Source organism: Cyrtonyx montezumae, unplaced genomic scaffold (assembly GCF_038088225.1).
Source record: "Cyrtonyx montezumae isolate F1298 unplaced genomic scaffold, pur_monq_1.0 scaffold_3, whole genome shotgun sequence".
In the NCBI taxonomy this organism is placed as follows: Eukaryota; Metazoa; Chordata; class Aves; order Galliformes; family Odontophoridae; genus Cyrtonyx; species Cyrtonyx montezumae.
In genome coordinates this window covers 74955441-74975000 of record NW_027072034.1, presented here as the reverse complement: position 1 = coordinate 74975000, position 19560 = coordinate 74955441, and the positions used below count along the sequence as shown (strand labels likewise).

Sequence of the window (19560 nt, the reverse complement as noted above, 5' to 3'; positions counted from 1 at the left end):
TTCCCTCGCACTTTAAAAAAATAAATAAATAAAATGAAGTATGATTTAAGTAATTGAAATTCAAGATTAATTCTTTTTGCTGGGGAAGCTAAAGGGATTTTTGCAACATTTTAGTCTTATGAATAGCATGATATGTAAAAGCATTATCCAGAGAATAAGTTTCAACCCAGAAGTGACATGAAAGTGTGTACATACTAATGATTGTGTAAGTGGATGCAGCTCTCTGGATGCACTGCTCAGTTAAAGGAAGCTATCAACACCTAGATGATGATGCAAGACTGGAAGGTACATTTCAGTAGAATTTTAACAAAACCAAACAGAGCATGAATTTTCCTAAAATTGCTTTTTTTTTCTTTTCTTTTCCTGGCTCTTAAAAAAAGATCTACTATGAGAAGGAAAACGCAAGCATGAAGGACACTGGCTAATGCATGCAAATATGTAATGTCTGTAAAGTGCAACCAGTTTTATATGAACAGTAAAAGTTCATAAGATTCGGCTGAAATTAAATTGTTTAGATCAACTAGAGCCTTTTTATTAGGATAGCACAATGTGAACTTATAAACACATTTGTTTTACGTGGTAAGATAAAAGGCTGTTTGTTTGTAAAATTATTTTTTTTAATGACAGTACAATATTTAATGTGTGATCTGTAAGTTATCATCTGATGAATTTGGTCCAAAACCATGAAAGAGGCATTTGAAGTGGGAAACCATCTGAAAACAAGAGGAAAAAAAAAGAAAAAGTTTGCATAGCTTACAAAGAGTCCAGGAAACCTATGGCTTGGAGCAACCCATATAGCTGGGTGGTCTAGAGTTGAATCCATGTTAAAGTATCTTAGGTAATTATGAATTTTTTCCGTGACGTTGATAGTATTTCCAAGTTTTGGGTGGTGGGTGAGTCTGTGGCATGCAGTCAATTGTCATGCCTAACCATGATTAATATGGATCAGAAATGAGGTTATTCTGCAGTTTAGGTATTTTTTCTTCAAATTTAATTTTCATAGCAATGTGATATAGGAAAAGACTATATGGGAGCAATTTGTATCTGGAGAACTTACCAAGTCATGTCTGCTTGAAGCTGATGGTTGTTACTAGCAGTATGTTGTGCGTCTCAGGACAGTGTTACAATTGAATATGAAAGCAGGATCAGGATTCTGCAGTCTTGAAATAGTATTGTAAAAAATAGGTAGTGTTGTTGTTTTGTTCTCTTTTTCAGTACATCAAATGTATTCCACTGCTTACACTGTAGTAGCAGATTGAAACCATCTGCTGCCTTGCCACTAGTCTAACAGCAAATCTCAGTTCATTTTCCTTGAGGCCAGTGCGCTGTAAGGCATGTGTACCAGGACGATAATCCAGCTGCTGAATGTTGATACAAATCCAGACCTATGTTCACGAGACTTTTAAATGGAAACAGTTCTCTTTGCCAAGTATTGGAATGGAAATAAACTCAGTTTGCTTTTCTCTCCTCCCTGGTCCCCCCAACTACCCCCTTTATACAGCACCATCTCCCATCACGGTGATAAGGAAAGACCGGACATCCAGGAACAGCGTGTCTTTGTCTTGGCAGGAACCTGAGCACCCAAATGGAATCATCTTGGACTACGAGGTCAAATACTATGAAAAGGTGGGAATAAACTCTAAAGGGGAGGTTTTTATGCTGGTAATATAGTAATGAAGTTATTATGTCTTGCCTATGTTAACGGTCCAGAGACAGCCCTACTTATTCACTGTGTGCCACAACAGAGTGTGTGGGATGGGAGTGGGTTTTTTCAATATTAAATGCAAATCTAGGATTTGTTAATGGGATTTTCTCCACTGCTATTTTCAAGAGGGTGGAAAGAATTAGTAACGGCAATTTCAGTTATGGACAAAGTAATAGAATCATGAGGGTTGGAAGGGATCCCTGGAGATCATCAGGTCTGACCTCCTCTGCTAAAGCAAGTTCCTTACAGCACATCACACAGGAAATCATCCAGATGGGTCTTGAATATCTCCAGAGAAGGAGACTCCACAACCTCTCTGAGCAGCCTGTTTGAAGTCTGTGCCACCCCCACTGTAAAGTTTTTTCTTGTGTTCAGATGGAACTTCCTGTGTTCCAGTTTGTGCCCATTGCCCCTTGTCTTGTCTGAGGATACCACCAAGAAGTGCTCAACCCCATCCATTTGACTCCTATCCTTCAGATATTTAAAGGTGTTGATAAGATCTCTCATCAGGCTTCTCTTCTCCAAGCTGAACAGTCCCAGTTCATAGATCTTATACTGGAAACAGGCTCCTCTTAGAAGTTCCCTTTTGCATGGCCTCTCCTGGGATGTAAAGTGCATCAGATCAAGCTACTTTCTAGGCCTCTCAGCCTTTCCTTGTACAGTAGTTGCTCCAGGCCCCTCATAATCTTTGTGGCCTTCTGCCAGACCCTCTCCAAGTTCCCTGTATTTCTTGAACTGGGGAGCCCAGAAGGACTGGACAAAGTTCAATTATGCTGTCAGTATTCATAGAGTAATTTGTCATCCTTGCATTAGTGCTTCCCCCTGGTGCAAAGGTGATTTGGAAAGAGATGAACTAGTCTTTTAGTGTCTACTTTGCACTGTGAAAGTTCCCACTTTCCATGAATAACTGGATTGTTTATACAATGCATTAGATAACTGCAAATTAAAGAGACTGACATTGAAGATGTTCTGCCTTTGGTTGGTATTTTGTTGAACTTACACTGTCGATTACTGCATAAACATTTGATGCCCTGGTATCAGATTTGGTTTTAGCTGTTCCAAAGAGAATTTTTCCCCTTGTGAGCATTTAATTCAATTTAATTAAATAATTGTCAAGTTGCAATTGTATATTTCGGTTAATTTTTCCACTGTTTTGATTATTATTCTGCAGTTAAATTGGCTTTTTTATTCATTTAAGTGGTAACCCTCCAGTACAAAAGTATGCACAGTCCTGGCACGTGGCTGCTATTCAAACTGTGTATATCCAGTCTTTGTGGAGCAACTGGCTGTCATAAGACAGCTTCATGAGACAACCAGTCTTATGAGCTGATTGTGCACATGTGTTTCTTCCCTTTGAAGTCTGTGATCAAGAGTTCATAGGCACCAGACAGCTTTCTTAAACCAAAGAGCCAATTGCTTAACAATAGGAGCCAGACTATTCAGAGCAAAGGGATTTTAAAAAAAACAACCTTCTGACACTGGTGTTTTTAATGTGTGGTCTGTAGTCCCTTGGGGAGTCAGCAGGCTGTTCCTTGGGGTTTATGAAAGGTAATGAAGAAAAGCAAGTCTATTGTCAGGAGGCTTCAATCCATTGCCCTTTGAAAGTCTGCAAATTGGAAAAGGTTGAAAGCTTCTACTCTAGAGATGTAAAACTTACCTAGGGGCCAGGCCAGGCAGTACTGGGTGCTGACCCTCCTTCAGACGCATTGAGGAGGATGCTGCTTTTCAGTCTTGAGATCACTAACCGGTTCCCTTCTCTCCTCTTTTGAAAAGAGAGCTTGCTTTTTAAACTGGCCCACTCCTTCTGAAATCATCTTGGCCATGCTCATCAAAACCCACTGCTGTTAAGTGACAGCTACTAAGAAATAAACCCTCCAGAATCAGCAATTTGGGTATTTCTCCTGACAAGTCATACGTGATTGCTGGAAGATGATTTATATTAAGCCATTCCTTTCCCCCCTGCTTGCTTTTGCTCACAATACCTCTCATAAATTAATATATATGGTATTAATAGATTATTGCAAGTCAGTCCAATTCTGTCATTTATCTTGAAGAATAGGTGATATTTCTGGGCATCTAAATGTTACTGATATTCAGGATGTTACAGTAGATTTGGATTAGAAACAGAACTTATATCTAAATGATGACATTGTGTAGTTTTTCTAATGCATTACCGGCACCAAATATATGAAAAATATTGATTTTCATCAAGCATAATTAACCTTTTCAGTTTTTCTCATGAGTGATCTCACTTGTGTAACCAAGAAATAATGGAGCTCTGTATGAAATTTCTATAGAGATTGGGATTTACAGTTCTGGGAGACTATTTTGAACTGAACTTACAGGGATATTATGCATAACGTTATGAACTGGCAGTGACAGGTCTTCAGACTTCCTGTTCAAAGTAGAATTATATTTCCTTTAAAAATCTATAGAGCTTGGTTGTGAGGCTATTTAACCTATTGCTATTTATTTCAAGCATTTAAAAGAAATAAACTCCTCCTTCAGATATAAAAGTGAATGTCACATGAAAATCTAGGCATTTGCTTTATCGCAAGGCATAATATTTTATGGGATGTTAGCCGTACAGAATGACACCCCACTTTAGTCTGTCCTTTTATAATGCTGTGCTTGATTTTAGGAGTCTCAGCTGACAAAGTGTTCATATAGCAAAAGACAGGAGATTTTCTTGTAAGCAACTAATTTATGTTTTTTTCCTTGTTGTTCTCGCACACCCAGTTAAGTTCTCTGGAAGGAGTATTTTGTCAGGCAAGGACAAAATACCACATGAAAATTATTAGTTGCTTCATTTAAATATGTGGGTAACAATTACAATAACTAAATCTCACACTCTTTATTAGGGTGAAATGATGCTCCAAATGATGAGTGAATTTTAATTGCAATCTTGCATTACTAAGATAGATTTGCTTTTCCCATCGTTGAAATAGTGTGCTCAGTAGCCTGGTTAAAACAAACAAATAAAACATTATATCCAGTTTGTGCTTTTTCTGAGGCTGAAACAGTATATTAAATGCAAATGAACTTAGTTGCTTTTAAACTCCTATTATGGTTTTAAAGGGCAGTCCATGTACACTCCATGAGTTTCATTGGAGCTATCATACTGACAGCTGCTGCCAGCAGTGCGAGGAGGCAGCGCTGGAAGCCAGAGCACCTCCTGAAGATGTGCAGCCCAGGTTTGGCCTCTACTGTTTGTATGCCACCAATGGAGAAAATGTTCTTCCTTGTGCAGTGTAAACATTCACTGTCCTTATCTGAAAAAAGGACATACCATTCACTCTCACTAGTGCAGCCACTATAAATGTTAAATGGATTCAAAACATTTCTTTCGTAAAACATGGTTTATAATTATAAAATTTCATTTGCATGCGAGACACTAACAGTAGTGGGATTTACTTCCCAGTAAAGACTGTGTGTAGTAAACTATGTAGATCAAGAAGAATATTCTTTCTGCATCCAAGTTCAAATTTATCATCAGTGTGTTTGATTAAAATTCTACTTGGCAAAGAGTGACTCTCCCCTTTGTATATCCCTTCTGCTCATGGCAGCTCTAGCGCTGTATCTCTGAAGTTTTACTTTATCCCCAGGAAAGATAAACTTGGGCTTTTATGTGGTGTTTCAGTGATTTGATTACTATTAACATAAAAAATGACTTTCAAAATATGTGTGTAAAAAGTTTGCCATAAACTAAGATATCGTGACATCCTCCATACCATTGTTTTAAACATTTATTTTGCAAGTTCCATTGTGGATTATTAGCAGACAGGGCCATGACTATATTCTCTCTTGCACGTATGTATCTGAGCAAGAAGGAAATGTTTGCATTTCAGAAAAAGAGCCTGAAGTGAGATCAAAATGAATGTCCAGTCATAGCATACACAGAAGATTGTGTGTTTTAAAGACAAGATTATAACGTCTTTGAAATTAAAACGGTTGCCTACTTTCAGCTAAATGATGAGATAAGGAAAACTTGTAAATTACAGTACTAGACCTTTGTTAGTTAGAAGGTATGTATTTTAAGCAAACCTGTTACCTCTGTAGCTAATGTCCTAGAAGTTTTCTACCTGGAATTTATAACAAAAAACTTTTTCAGAGATTTGTCAGAAAAGAAAATATACGAAAATCCAGTGCTTATTTCTTTTTGTGCTTAAATATTAAGGAAACTAGACCATGTTAATCATTTTTATAGACAGTCTTTGAAGGGCAGGTCCAGCTCATCCTAATTTAAGTTGCAACTTACAGACAGAAGCTTAGCTTTTCCCTTTTCCCTTTTTTTCCCCTTTTCCCTTTTTTTTCCCCTTTTCCCTTTTTTCCCCTTTTCCCTTTTTTTCACCTTTTCCCTTTTTTTCCCTTTTCCTTTTTTTTTCCCCTTTTCCCTTTCTTTTCTCTTCTGGTGTGACTGTACATCATGTTAAATATTATGTGGAGATTCTGGCAATTTTCCTAACTATGGTGCAAATTTCTCTGTTTCTGTTCATATCAAAGATTTCCAAGAACAGGTCAAATGGGCTTAGACAGCACTGAAGGGAATGGTTTTGGATACCAATCTACTGACTTGGAATAGACCTAACTCTTGCTCTGGACAGCACTGCAGAGCAAACAGGCAAAAACAGTTCAAATCGGTCAAACAGCTCACATGAAGAAGAGCTGTCTTTGACAGTTGGTCTATATTAAGTGTTTTCCAGACTCTCTCAGGACTCTGTGCATCACTGGTGAAATTTTAAGCCCAGTAACTTGCCATCTAATACAGTACCCTAAAGTGTAGTGAGAATTAGGTGAGATGAAATTCTTTGCAATCAACATGCATTAGCCCATCTTAGGTCATTCCCTCAGCAAAGCATAACTCAATGATTTGAGTGTATTTAAAAGTAAATGGGATGAAATCCCCACTATCTCCAAAATAGAGAAGTTCATCGTTGCAAGCCTAAGAAACTGACATTTTTGCAGTTTCCCATATGTGGCTACAGTCCAAGACTTTCTCTGAGGCACTTCCAGCTGCAATTTTTAGAAGGCCAAAAAATGCTTTTTTGGTACAGGATGACGGTACTAAAATAAGCAATACCTTGGACCCCAAATGAATGCTTAATTTTTTAAACTATGTGCTTAGAGTGAGACTGAGAAGTACTTTTATCAGAACTAGCTTTCTGCACAGTATATAAGGTATTCAAAATTACTGGATTACAACGCAGTCTATTTTTTATTCAACAGAAAAAGTTGGTATGTCAGAAATATGTGCCTAATGAAGCAGAGCATGCTTGTAAGGATATCATCTGTACTGGATGCACTCCTTGTTCTTCAGCAAAAAGCAATAAAGAGTAGGCACGCACGTTCTTCCTGGATTCTAAAGCCCCAGACTTGTTTAAGAACAAATTCAGTGGAGTTTTGCCCAAATGAGCACTGATGCATCAAGCTCATGGTTTTTATGGCATTGTAGTAAACTGGTTATATTAGCCTGTTCACTGAGCTGAGGTAAGGAGTCTGAACAGACTGCTGTTCTGACTGTTATAAGGATACATGCTATCTTGTAAAACACGAGGCAGTAAAAACCAAGTCCTGCAATAGCTCTGCAGGGCCCTAAAAGCTCTAAATTGGCCTGTTACAACTTCCAATTCAGTACAGTAGGCAAATCTGTTTTATGGTTTTAAAATAAAATTGTAGTCTTCATTTTTCTTGTTGTACTACAGGCTATGGAAGTGTATATAAAGTGGTACAAAGCCATTTAATGAAATGTTGTACACTCAGCATGTCTTGTACTTGATTTACAGTGCAAGGCTGTAGGAGCTCCAATGATTTAGATTTCTTGCTAATCAACAGATTTTTAGTTGATTGAAAATGAATGGTTGTTCAGGCATTTGTCAGGCTATAAATATTTGATATGCCTCTGCTTTCCAGGTGATTTATAGTCATTTTATACCAAACACCTCTTGTTTCTGTTTCTTAGGGTGTGGTTTTAATCTGATAATTTCTTTTCCCAAAAGCAGGAACAAGAGACAAGCTATACTATTCTGAGAGCCAAAAGCACTAATGTTACTATCAGCGGCCTCAAACCTGATACCACCTACGTCTTTCAAATTCGAGCACGAACTGCAGCTGGATATGGGACAAGCAGCCGCAAGTTTGAATTTGAAACCAGTCCAGATTGTATGTATTTGTTCAAATGGTTTAAATTGACTACTTGGGCAATTTCCTACTGATCTGAGTTGCTGTTTTCATTCCCTTTCTAGTTTAGTAAATGCAATTTGTTACTATTTATTATGTGTCTTTCTGGGTACCACTACTATATAACCTTATGTTTTATCATTAAAATTGAAACACGCTTTAAAGAATGTACAGAAATACCACAGGTGGTATTTTCTCATGTTGCATACTCTACCACTGCCTATTGCCAGAGTCAATATCTTGTAGATTGCAGCTCATACTGAGAGAGGGTTTGATACAATTCCATATTCACTATTTGTGGCATTAATCCAGTGGTCTTTAAACACTGTGCCCCATGGAAATAAATATTATATAAGTCTGTTACTTCTGGGGGTAAAAATGTAATTCTCCACATTGCTGCAGAGAAGAATTGATGTTTCTTAAACAGCCTTGAGGTGAAACTGATGCCCGCTGGCAGGGAAGGTTGTTGCTCTTTTAAATAGCTGGCCAGGGAATCTGCAGCAATGTGAAAATCTCTTCCCTCTGTCACTAGATTTCTGGGTGACCTTAGGGAAGTTATTTACTTGCCTTTTTCTTTTCTCTGATGCATAGGTAATAACACTTGCTTACCTGATGACTTTGTCAGTATTCTTTATGTGTTCTATTCTTACATCAGGAGCTCATCATCCTAAATATTATGTTCCCATCTCTTGGTGCTACATAGTATATCAGACCTTTGCTTTCCTTGAAGGTGAAAGTAGCTTAATACACCAAAAAGTTCACCTTAGTTTAGTTAACCATTTACTGATGTAGCCTGATGCTGCATAATTAAAGACAGTTTACTCTTTAGAAAGCGAGGAAATTGCTGAAGACTTGTACCTGCTGTTCAGAGTTGTAAGACAGTTCAAGACTATAATTCTGATACGGGCTCATAAGGTTTATTCGTGTACTCATTATAATGCTTGAGAACCCATGATGTGAGAAATATTCTGCTAAAATAACAAACTCTTACCAAGAAGGGTAGCATAAGTAAGTCTAGTGGTCTTTTACTATCTATGTATTGAGCATCTGTGTGTTTCTGAGGTATGTTAAGTATTTCATCCTTATTTCTTCCTCCCCAGAGTTAAGCTTTTTGGAAATTGAATGAGCTCTTTGATTAAAATTGCAAATTACTATTATGGTTTACATGCATCTTTGGCATAATGGATGAAATTCAAGATAGGACAGAGCAGTACAGAAAGGAGACAAAATTCAGTCATGGTGATTGATAATAAATTTCATAACTTGGAAGCTGATGAGTTTTCTCTGCAAAGTGATTTTAAAAAAGAAGTTAAAATAGTATACAGTAGTTTACCAGAAATGTGGAAGATGACAAGAGATAGCTCAAAGAGTGTACAGGTTATATTATAAATAAACAATCACATTGCTTAGTTCCTGCTGTCATGTTATAACAACGTAAGTGCACTTGTAGGCATGTAATAGGTGGAGGCTTCTTCCCTTGGTTAATGGTATGACTCCAGGCAGTCACATAGACAAACTGCCCAGCTTGTGGGGAGCAGGAGGTCTGTTTTTAAACTTACTTTGGACCACTGACGTGAAACATTGTGGTGAGGAGTCTAATTCTACTGTACGTGGTGAAGATCAATAAGTGTCTACTGAAGATGGTTTGAGTTGGAAGAATCCTTAGAATGATGACCTTTAGGTGGTTCATCGTATTAATAAAGGTTTTCTAGCATTTCTAGTGTTTCATTTAAGAGCCAAAGATGTCCTTTTGTTACATGGCAGTGCCCAAGCACCTGGCTTAGGCACTGCAGAGAAGTCCTTTTTCCCCTATGAACACTGATTAATTTATGTAATCCTTCTATCTGGTTCTGTGGGCTCAGGCTCTTCACAACCTTTGCAACGTTACTGTATGGCTTAATTGTGAAGCCCAGTTCATTAAAGCACTTTTCATCAATGGATGTGAGAGTAAGGTTGATGATTATTGACTAGCTGGGATTTCTTTTCAAGGAAAAATTTCATACTGACTGACAAAATGTATATATGTCATGATATATATGTTTGTACTTATATACATATTTACATGTAAGTATCAGTTTAACAGCTATTGCTACAATCAGCAAGATTAACAATCAGCAATAGAAGCAACAACTGTAAATTTTCAAAGAAGGCAGGAGTTTTTCATTCACTTCCCTTGTATTTATTTGTCTGATGAAAAATTAGTTAACAGATTAAATATTTGGCAGGAAATCAAATGCTATATAGTGAAGACACAATCTGTCTGTTCCCTATATGAGTGGTCAATCGTCTTGTAATAATTAATGTTCTGTGTGGGGAGGTTATTTATATATTTTTGTGTTAACTTTCCAGCGTTCTCCATTTCCAGTGAAAATAGCCAGGTTGTCATGATTGCCATTTCAGCTGCGGTTGCCATCATTCTCCTCACAGTTGTCGTGTACGTCCTGATTGGGAGGTTAGTTTGTGCTCTGTCTTTGCACATTTGCTCCTTCTTCCATTTCCCCCATGGGACCTTGATGAGCATGGCAAATCGAGCATCGTCAGGCAATAGCGTGGCTGGTTTGCACCTTCTCTTTTGTCTGCTTCCACAGAGCTCTGAGCTGCTTGGTAATGAGCCTGCTAACGTTCACAGCCCCAGTCATATAGCAGTTGTTAAAAACAGCTATAAACACATTCTTAGGCAATTGTAAAATTAAACTGTAGGGGTCAAAAATCAACAAATCTTCTCATTAGCCAATTTCCTCAAATTCCCTGAGAACATAACATGCCTCTATAGGGTAGAGAGAATGTAAATATCATTAAATTTTCATTCAGGCCCTTAATTGTGAAGGAAAAACATTCAATTCTGTTTCCACCTGCACTTAACGTATACAGCTCTCTATATTATATATATATATTTTTTTTCTTCTGTTGCTTGTAGATTCTGCGGATACAAGAAGTCTAAACATGGTAATGATGAGAAAAGACTACATTTTGGGAATGGCCATTGTAAGTTACTGAAGCCTTTTAATGCTTACAGATTTGTGGAATTCGTTACATAGATAATTTATGGTTTTCAGTCAATAAGTAAATAAATAAATAAGACATAACTCACTTAAGCTAAGGTGAAATTGGGAAGAGAATTCTATTCTCTTGTGGGTAAGCAGATTTTCCCCTAACAAACAGTCTTTGTCTCAGTTTTATTCATTTACATTCATGTTAGTAATAAGCAAAACACTGCTGTGTTCAAGCAAGGCATGTGGTTATCAATAAGATATTGATTCTGCTGTGCATTAGTGAAATGCAGAGTGTGACTTCAACTTTCTCCTTATCAACTGTATAATATCTAAGCAATGATTTTTATTCCCCCAAAGCAAAATACAAAATCAATGAAACAGATCTTGAAGACTACTGAAGGGACCATGAGAACTGATTGCTTAACAAAAATGATGCACTAATAAATTTAGTTTGGAATTATTGTAAGCACAGACTGAAAAGTAATTTGGATTAGTTTCTTAAATTAAGAATAACTACTGAACAAATGTTGTGAAGTTTCCTAATCTAGCTGTTTTTATAAATATGTTTTGTTAGAGTCCTGATTTTTCACTTACCAAGAGTGTTTTCATCAGGTCTCACCCACAGCTAGGAAGATAGCCCTTCTACTGACTTATACTGTTACTGAGTCACAATAAATAAATAAATAAACAGTTAAGGGTGTGACTTTCTAGTCATCCTAAGGAATCTGGGCTACTGTTGATATTTCTCTCAAAACCAATCCAGAGCCTATCCATTTTTGATGTTTTCATACCTATTTTTATTGAGGTTACATGGCCCATCATTCCTGGATCATTTGGCACTGTTTTGTGAAAGGAGCAGCATGGAGCTAGTTCCCACTCAGACAGTGCTTGGTGCAGGAGTTGATTTTCTGAACCCAGGAGGGACTTGTGGCAACCAGAAAGAAGGCACCTGCTATGGCCAAGGCTGGCTGGAGAGATATTTCTGCAGTTTGTCAGCTCCTCTGAGCCTTGGTTTGCATGGTGAATAACCTGGCAGGGCTCTACCATAGCAAAGGAGTTCTGGATTGTGAAAGCTGGGTCATAATCTCATTATGCCCATACTCTCTTTAAAACAGAAATAAATGAATTTTGAAGAAGTTTAAAGTAGAAGAAGTTAATGGTTTAAATTCCCCATGAGAAGTGGGGAAGGCTTCAGGAATTTCTATCACAGCTTTTTTTTTTTTTTCCTTTACAGAGAGAATAAATATAATCCATAAACAGCAAGATTAGATGCTCCTTTTTTTCCCCACTGAATTCTTGATGTCTAATGAGTATGCTTTTAGTTAGAAGCACCAGTCTTTTGAAACTGCTTCAACTCCTGATAAATACCCTGCCTATGCCATGTGAACCATGTAGAACCATGTATTTCTATTGTTTGGCATGCTGTAAGGTTAATGTGGTTTACAGTTAATCATTTTCTTTCTATTCTTATCCTTTTGCACACAGTGACACTGCCATCCTCAAGAAGAGAGTTATTGGTATCCATATTCACTCCTTTCAGATGTACTTCTTCAACAAATATAATTGAATTAACATTTTAATGAGGGATTTACTGGCAGTAGTTGGAAATTAGAACAGTTTCCTAATCCCAGTGGCAAATGGAATAACTGTTCTTTGACTGTTCGTATTAATGTTTTAAGTTTGGAGCCTTTACTTTATCTCCAGAGAATATATACGCAAATATGTGTGCTCCTTCCCTAAATTGTTAAGGGAAGCGATATGCAAACTGGAGCAATGGGTTTACATCGTGTAGCCCATCAACAGCTAACCAACTAGCCTCCAAAAAAAATTTATACAACTACATGTGGCCCATAGAATTAATGCTTCATCATCCAAATTTAATGAGGTTATAAAATAAAAACAGCCAGTAAAAAAGTGTTGCAGACAAATAACAGGTCAGAATTTGCTCTCCTTACTCCCACACAATGGAAAGTTGCAATCACTATTCTTAAACATGTCAGTGCAGTTAAATTCCTGCGGATTAAATTGCTTTTAATTTGGCTTTAGATATTTATGTACTGCTTTCTGAGGAGTGCCATGCTGATTCACTGTGTAGTCAGAACAGAAATGATCATGAATCTGATGTTTCTGTTAGAAATTCTTGAAAATTGTGTATTGATTTTGTAGTTATTTATCTGTTAGGATTTGTATGTATATACAATTGTGGCTGATGAAACTTTAGTATTCTTCTAAACTAGAGTCTTTCTCAAAAAATAAGGGAATAGCTCCTGTGAACTAGAAAAGGGTAACTTCCCTGACTGTTGTAAAGTTTCAGCATCTCAAACACAGCAGCTGGTTTATTTCAGTCAGTTTATTCTGAATTACTTTAAAAAAAGCACCAGCCATAAGCTATTCCCTGCAGCCTTATTACAAATCCTATAATATTACTTCAAAGAAGCAAAAATGTGTTTCACCTCCTCAGATCCTCTCCCTTTGCCTTCTTTAGCTAGACTTTTTTTATTTTTTTGCTACCCTTAGGGCAATTCATGCTGGTAAAATGAAAATGTAAATTATTATGTTTGCAGAGAATGAGCTGTAAAGTAGTACAGCTTAACACATGTGTATGTGTTTATTATCTGTTTTTTCATGACAGAACCCAGTTACTATACAGGCTGCCCTTAATTATTGGTGTGAAGGGATTATTCTCCTTGCAGTCACCATCACCTGATCTTGGGAACCTCTGGGGTCAGCATTAAAAATCTGCAGCCAAAATCCCCTCAGAGCAGAAGCTTTTAATTGTTGTTATTTTTATTGAGGGTATGAGAGCCTGTAATGTACATTCTGCATGGACGGAAAGGAGGATTTACAAGATTTTTAACCAACAGCAATATACAGCCAATTACTCTTTGTTTTACTTACAAGTAATTCTGTAATCATCAGTCTCTTGAAGGAAACACACTTGGCATTTAATACTACACACACGCAGCCCTTCTGTTAAGAGCATGGCTCTTAGTTTGAATTGTTTTCTAGCCAATTAGCTTGGAAACTCAGTTTCATCATTTCTTTGTCAATTTTAAGGCCAATAAATCTCCATAAAATTGATTTTTTTTTCCACATACACTTGGGATTGTTTGACAAAACAATGGAAAGTTCTAACTAATGGTGCAAAGGCAGTTTTCCCCATCTACCTAACCACAGCAAAATGTATTTAACTATGCTAATGGTCAACAATTAGATGCAGTAGAGTAATACCACGCTGCAAAGGATTAAAGTAATTTTTTGTAAGGGGAAGTTAATATCTCTTGCGTGACCAATTAAGACAATTGGAATATATGTTCAGGAGCTCAGAATGTGTGTTAGAAGCAGCTAATATCAAGCTGGATGTACTGGTTATTTTGCTTTCTGATAGAGAACATTTATTTTCTAAAATGAATTTGGAGACAGGCACACAAGTTACTGAGTATGAACACAAGCATGGTCTTTAGCTGAGGAGGAGAAATGCTTTGCCTTCAGCTTCTTTGTGGAGAGTTTTGGGAATGATAATATGCTCCCCATTCCAGTTCTGATGGATTATGTGAACAGCTTGAATGTGCCTTTAAAATCATGCAGTCATTTGAATTAGTGCTTGACTCAGTCAAGCAGAGGATTCTTTGGCCAGAAGACTGTACAAAGGGACAAAATGTAGCATAGGTACTAGGGGTAACTCAGTACTATATGCAAACTGTAATGCTAAGGATGACTGGCTACCATCTTGTGTATTTGTAACAGAGGGGGTAGGAAGAGGCATGCATTTGTTTATATACAATTTTCTTTTTCTTATGTGTCTTGTTAGAGGAAACAGAAATTAAACAGGTTGAATGTAAGTGCTCTTTTTAGTATATTCCTAAGAACTCCTCAGGATAACTGTGGCATCACCCATTAAATCCAGGTCTCATTACCTTGTAAGGAACAATATGAAGCAGCACGTAAGCAGAACAAGCCAAGAGGATCAGAAAGTATTTTAACATTTGAAAACTGATAAAATATGGCAAGCGCATTGCTTTTCAGACTACTGTGTGATAACTACATTAGTGTTTCTGGTTTCGCTCTGACTTTAGATTCCTGAAGACTCATCAAAAACTATTTGATTTGAAGAAGCAGTATACTCTTTTCTTCTACTGATTTGATTTCTGTTGTCTCATTTGGTTTCTTTAGACAGATTAATTAAGTCCAAGTAACATTTTCTCTCTGAATTTTCTTTCACACAGTAAAACTCCCAGGCCTAAGAACTTACGTAGATCCGCATACATATGAAGATCCTAATCAAGCTGTACATGAATTTGCCAAGGAACTGGATGCTTCTAATATATCAATTGATAAGGTTGTTGGAGCAGGTAATGACCACTAAAAATACTTTTTTTTACTGTGTGTACTGTTTTGCATCTTCGACTTTATACTTGTGACTGGAAAGGAAATCTTTGCAGGTTTGCAATTTCGTGGATCACATTTAGATCTGACTTCAGTACATAAGAGTAGTTAGTTGCACGCATCTATTTTCTCTCCAAAAAAGCAGATAATAAGATCATTTTTCAAATGACACCCCACAGCCCACTCCTGGGAGTGAAGAGAGACTTCTTCATCACTTTCTCTCACTCTCTCTCTCTCTTTTTTTTTCTCTCTTTTCTCTTTAGAATCTATCAGCACAAAAAGAATGGTATCAACTATGAAGATGTTTTCTGTATTTGCCTTAAGAGGACTGGTGACTATCACGCTCTGAGTGAAAGCACAAACTCATTTCATACCAGTCACCATACATCCATCAGAATGCAGTGACCTTTGGCTATTAGATTGATTTTGGTCACTGCTTTGGATTTGAATTATTGATTTAGGAGGAAAGGGTTGTATGTCTGATAACCAATTGTCTGAGGCATACAGATGCTCTAGATCGTTGGGTTTACTGAAAGCAAACTGTCAAAATGAGCAGATTTTGTAGCAGAGGAGCCAGATAGCAGAAAGTCTCATCACAATGACTTGTCCATGTTGCTGTGGAGTGTGAAGCTCTTGATGGGATGCATGCTTGGTCCTTGAAGTGAAGTGGCAGATTGTCTCATTGAGCCAGATGATCATGAAGTGTTAGCTTTCCTGCTGTATTAAAGCATTTATGAGAGAAGGACTATTGATTTTTAAACCCTTGAAAATGACTAGTTCTTTTATTATTGATTTTTTTTTACTTCTCTCTACATTTACTATTTGTATTAAAATCATGATATGTGAGAGAAACAGACTTCTAGTGCACAGCAAAAGATTTTCATTTGGAAAAAGATGTGGAACAATGTTGCTATACTCAGTGTGCCTCCTGAATAGCCCAGTAAAAGGAAACACTATTAATTCTCTCATACTACAGCTACTCAGCTGCTTGTATGAATTTAGATTATCTTATGAAAAGGCAGGATTCTTGTTTCTTGCTGGTTTTAATTTTGCCCCACAAGAGTGCACTGTTCTCCATCATCTTCAGTAAAGGCATCAAAGCTTTGCTTACTGTACATAACAGAAAATGAGTATGGCAATAGAGAAGGAGGGGTTACTGAAAAACTAAGTCCAAGAGTAAAGAAACATACAAGACTTTAAGAAGCCTTTATTCCTAGACTTGGGTTTTCTGGAGCTTATGAATCTAGAAAGCAAATCCTAAGAAACAATGTTATGTCATACTGAATGGCTCATTGTTTGGACATATCTTTAGTTCAAAGTACGCAAGAGAATGAGAGAGAAACCAAAACAGCTAAGTATGAGCTCTGTAAATGGAGGAATGCCTTTCAGAGAAGCTTAAAAAACAACCTGCCCCAAATGTCCTAGAACAGCCAGGTGGTTTAAAAATAGATCCATTCCACTCCAGTGAAAGTGACAGCAGGTTCAATACCAAAACCTACAGGTCTTCCGCACAGAAGCTGGGCTTCACTTTTGTATACATTATGAGGCCATGACTCAGATGCATGCAGCTTATATGCTACATATGGTATATATACAGTTAGCGTTTCCTATTGACGAGCCCTAAAAAATGCCAATAGGAAGTGAAAGAGAATGGGAGAAGTGGAGAGGGAACTCTATGCAGCGGTGGGAACTTCCAAAATGAGTTTGTTGCATCACTCTGCTCTTTTTGTCGCTACACGATAGCTTGTGTAATCAGAGCATTATGAAAGTCATGTGAAATGCAGTGAGTTGTCTACTAGACTGCTTCTGCAGAAGCACTTTATTTCCTCTCCAAAACCAGAAAGGTGTTTCCTGTCTCTTACTTGAGTCAGTGACTTATCTCAGTAAAGGACCTGGTCTATTCCTGCCCCTCTCTTTTGCATATGTGTTAATGAAATTTTAAAAAGATAGCAGTTCATTTGACTACGTTGAATTGTGACATAAGTAACAAGACCTTAAAGTCAGAGAATACTTTTGGTATTCTTGGGTATTTTTCCAAATATTTTTTTCACCGCCTTAGCCAGAAATCTTTGAGAAAATAGAGGGCAGCTTACAGAGCTTTGGGAACATTCTCAAATGTAATAAGGAAATTCGCTTATCCAAAAGAACCTCAAGAAAAACACAAGGGATTTTAGTGAGAGGCTAAGCATAAGAAAATCGAGGTCAGGGGCTACATTTTCAGGTTTTTCTTTGTAATAATTCCTTCTTTTAAAACAACTCACTTGTTTTTATGGATCCACTTCAGCAAACCACTTAAAAGTTTAAATCCAATTGGATCACAGGAGAATACTAAGGAAAATGCTTTCTTGATTTAGAATTGACATCAGATTGTATTTTACTGAACATAGAGCACACGTGCTTTCCTTTCAACATTTAAAAACAGCTGTAGCATAGAATCGCATTGACCAAAGCACTTGTAACTTTTTGGGACTTTCTTGCAAAACACTGCAGAGTCTCAGCGAGGGTGTGCAGTGTATTGCCATAGTGTTGCTGAGGTTCATGAGGTTTGTTAAATGCTCACTTCAGCTGCCTCTTTAACTCAGAGAGATCTTCATGTACACAAGAGCAGTGTAATCACTGTTTGAAACACAGCACAGTTAAGGCAGCCACCAGTTTCACGGATTCATCTTTTACTTGTCCCTTGGGTCCAAATGCTTGGCCAATGCCATTTTTTTATTCCATAAGCAGGCTGTTTAAGAAAGTTAAGATTTCCTGAAGAGGGGTCTTTATATCACAAACAATAATAATATCTATTTACTTTCCACATAGAAATAGATACATCAGTCTGCAGGGCAGCTTACATAATGTTTATAGGTGCCGCATAATTAAAAATGAGCACTTCAGAAAGGCTTTACATAAAAAGCCATCGACCTCATCTCTTAAAATCAGTGCTAGATTTTCCGTCTTCCATTTCATTCACAATGCTTTCTATCCTCCTGAACGATATCTGATGAGTTACTGTTTCTTTATATATGGATGCACCCAATCAATTTCTTACTGGATATATACCACATATAAATGATTTACAGGAAAAAAAAAAAAAAAAAAAAGTGGTGTAACTGCATAGCCATGCCTCCATCCCTGGAGGCATTCAAGGCAAGGCTGAATGTGGCTCTGGGCAGCCTGTTCTAGTGGTTGGCAACCCTGCCCACATCAGGGGGGTTGAAACTAAATGGTCTTTAAAGTCCCTAGCATTCATTAGGCCATGTATACAAAGGAACTGAAGGTTAGAACAGTTGGTTTGCCTGGTGAGCTTTTTCCAGATTACTCAGAGTCATTTATGAGTAGGAACTAAAGCAATGTTTATATATTGATCAAGATTTTTTTTTCTAGAAAGTAAACCCATTTCATATTCCCAGGCACCAGGAAGATTAATCGCCACGAAGGGTGTCATTTCTTTTCTCCTGTAGCATCCACTGGCCTCAAGGCACTTGTGGAATCCAATTAATCACCCAAGATCTAAATTATGCAGCCGTGGCTAAATGGGACCATGCTGATGGACATCAGCCATAGCCTCTTCCTTCTGAAAAGCCAAATAAATATTGGATATACTATTCCAGACTGAATTGAAGGACTTATTGCCTAGGCTACTTTCTGAAATCACAGAAACACTCCGTATTGACATAAGCTGACCAACAGTTTTAAGATTAGCTTGTTACAGCTTTTTGGGCCATGGAAGCAAAGAGAAAAGGAAACACAAAGCTGAACATTATATTATTTATTTCAAGCCCTTTTTTTTCCCATTCCTTTTGTTTTAAAGTCATGCTTTGGTCTTCCTCTTTGTAGTGTTCTGACAGTATTGGACAGGAGTTAGTGTTTGAACTGAAGAAGTGTTTGCGCTAGGTAAAGGGTATAGGTCATCTTAGTTTGCAGAAGTGGAATATTTTTAATTAAGAAATCTGAATAGAATTCAGCACTCATTACTTACCAATAATAGCTTTTACAGTTCATTTTCTGAGCTGCTGCTTGTCTTGTCAGCCTGAAAATACAAATAACAATTGAAATAATGGATGTAAGTGCTATTATAGTAGAATATTCCTATTTATATAAAGATATACCTTGTTGTTTTTTGTTTTTAGGTGGTTACTATATTAATAGTACAATATCATGCCCAGAGGATGAAGCAGCTCAGCAACTGATAATAACATATTATGACTTTTGCTTCTACATTTTTTACTCAAATCTAGCCTGGGTTACCAACAGAGAAAGGTTGTTGCCCTTTTTGACACATTTGTTCAGATTCTTTTGGTTACATTATCC

At 37.2% G+C, this 19560-nt stretch overlaps 1 protein-coding gene across 1 annotated transcript in view; it reads left to right on the top strand.

Moving 5' to 3' along the window:
• Nucleotides 1-19560, top strand: part of EPHA3 (EPH receptor A3) — a 215294-nt gene that overhangs the window by 158337 nt on the left and 37397 nt on the right. The window contains exons 6-10 of the mRNA XM_065741938.1: nt 1502-1626; nt 7705-7864; nt 10232-10334; nt 10800-10867; nt 15102-15227. Of these exons, the coding sequence (XP_065598010.1) occupies nt 1502-1626; nt 7705-7864; nt 10232-10334; nt 10800-10867; nt 15102-15227 (582 nt within the window). The remainder of the gene's footprint in view (nt 1-1501; nt 1627-7704; nt 7865-10231; nt 10335-10799; nt 10868-15101; nt 15228-19560) is intronic.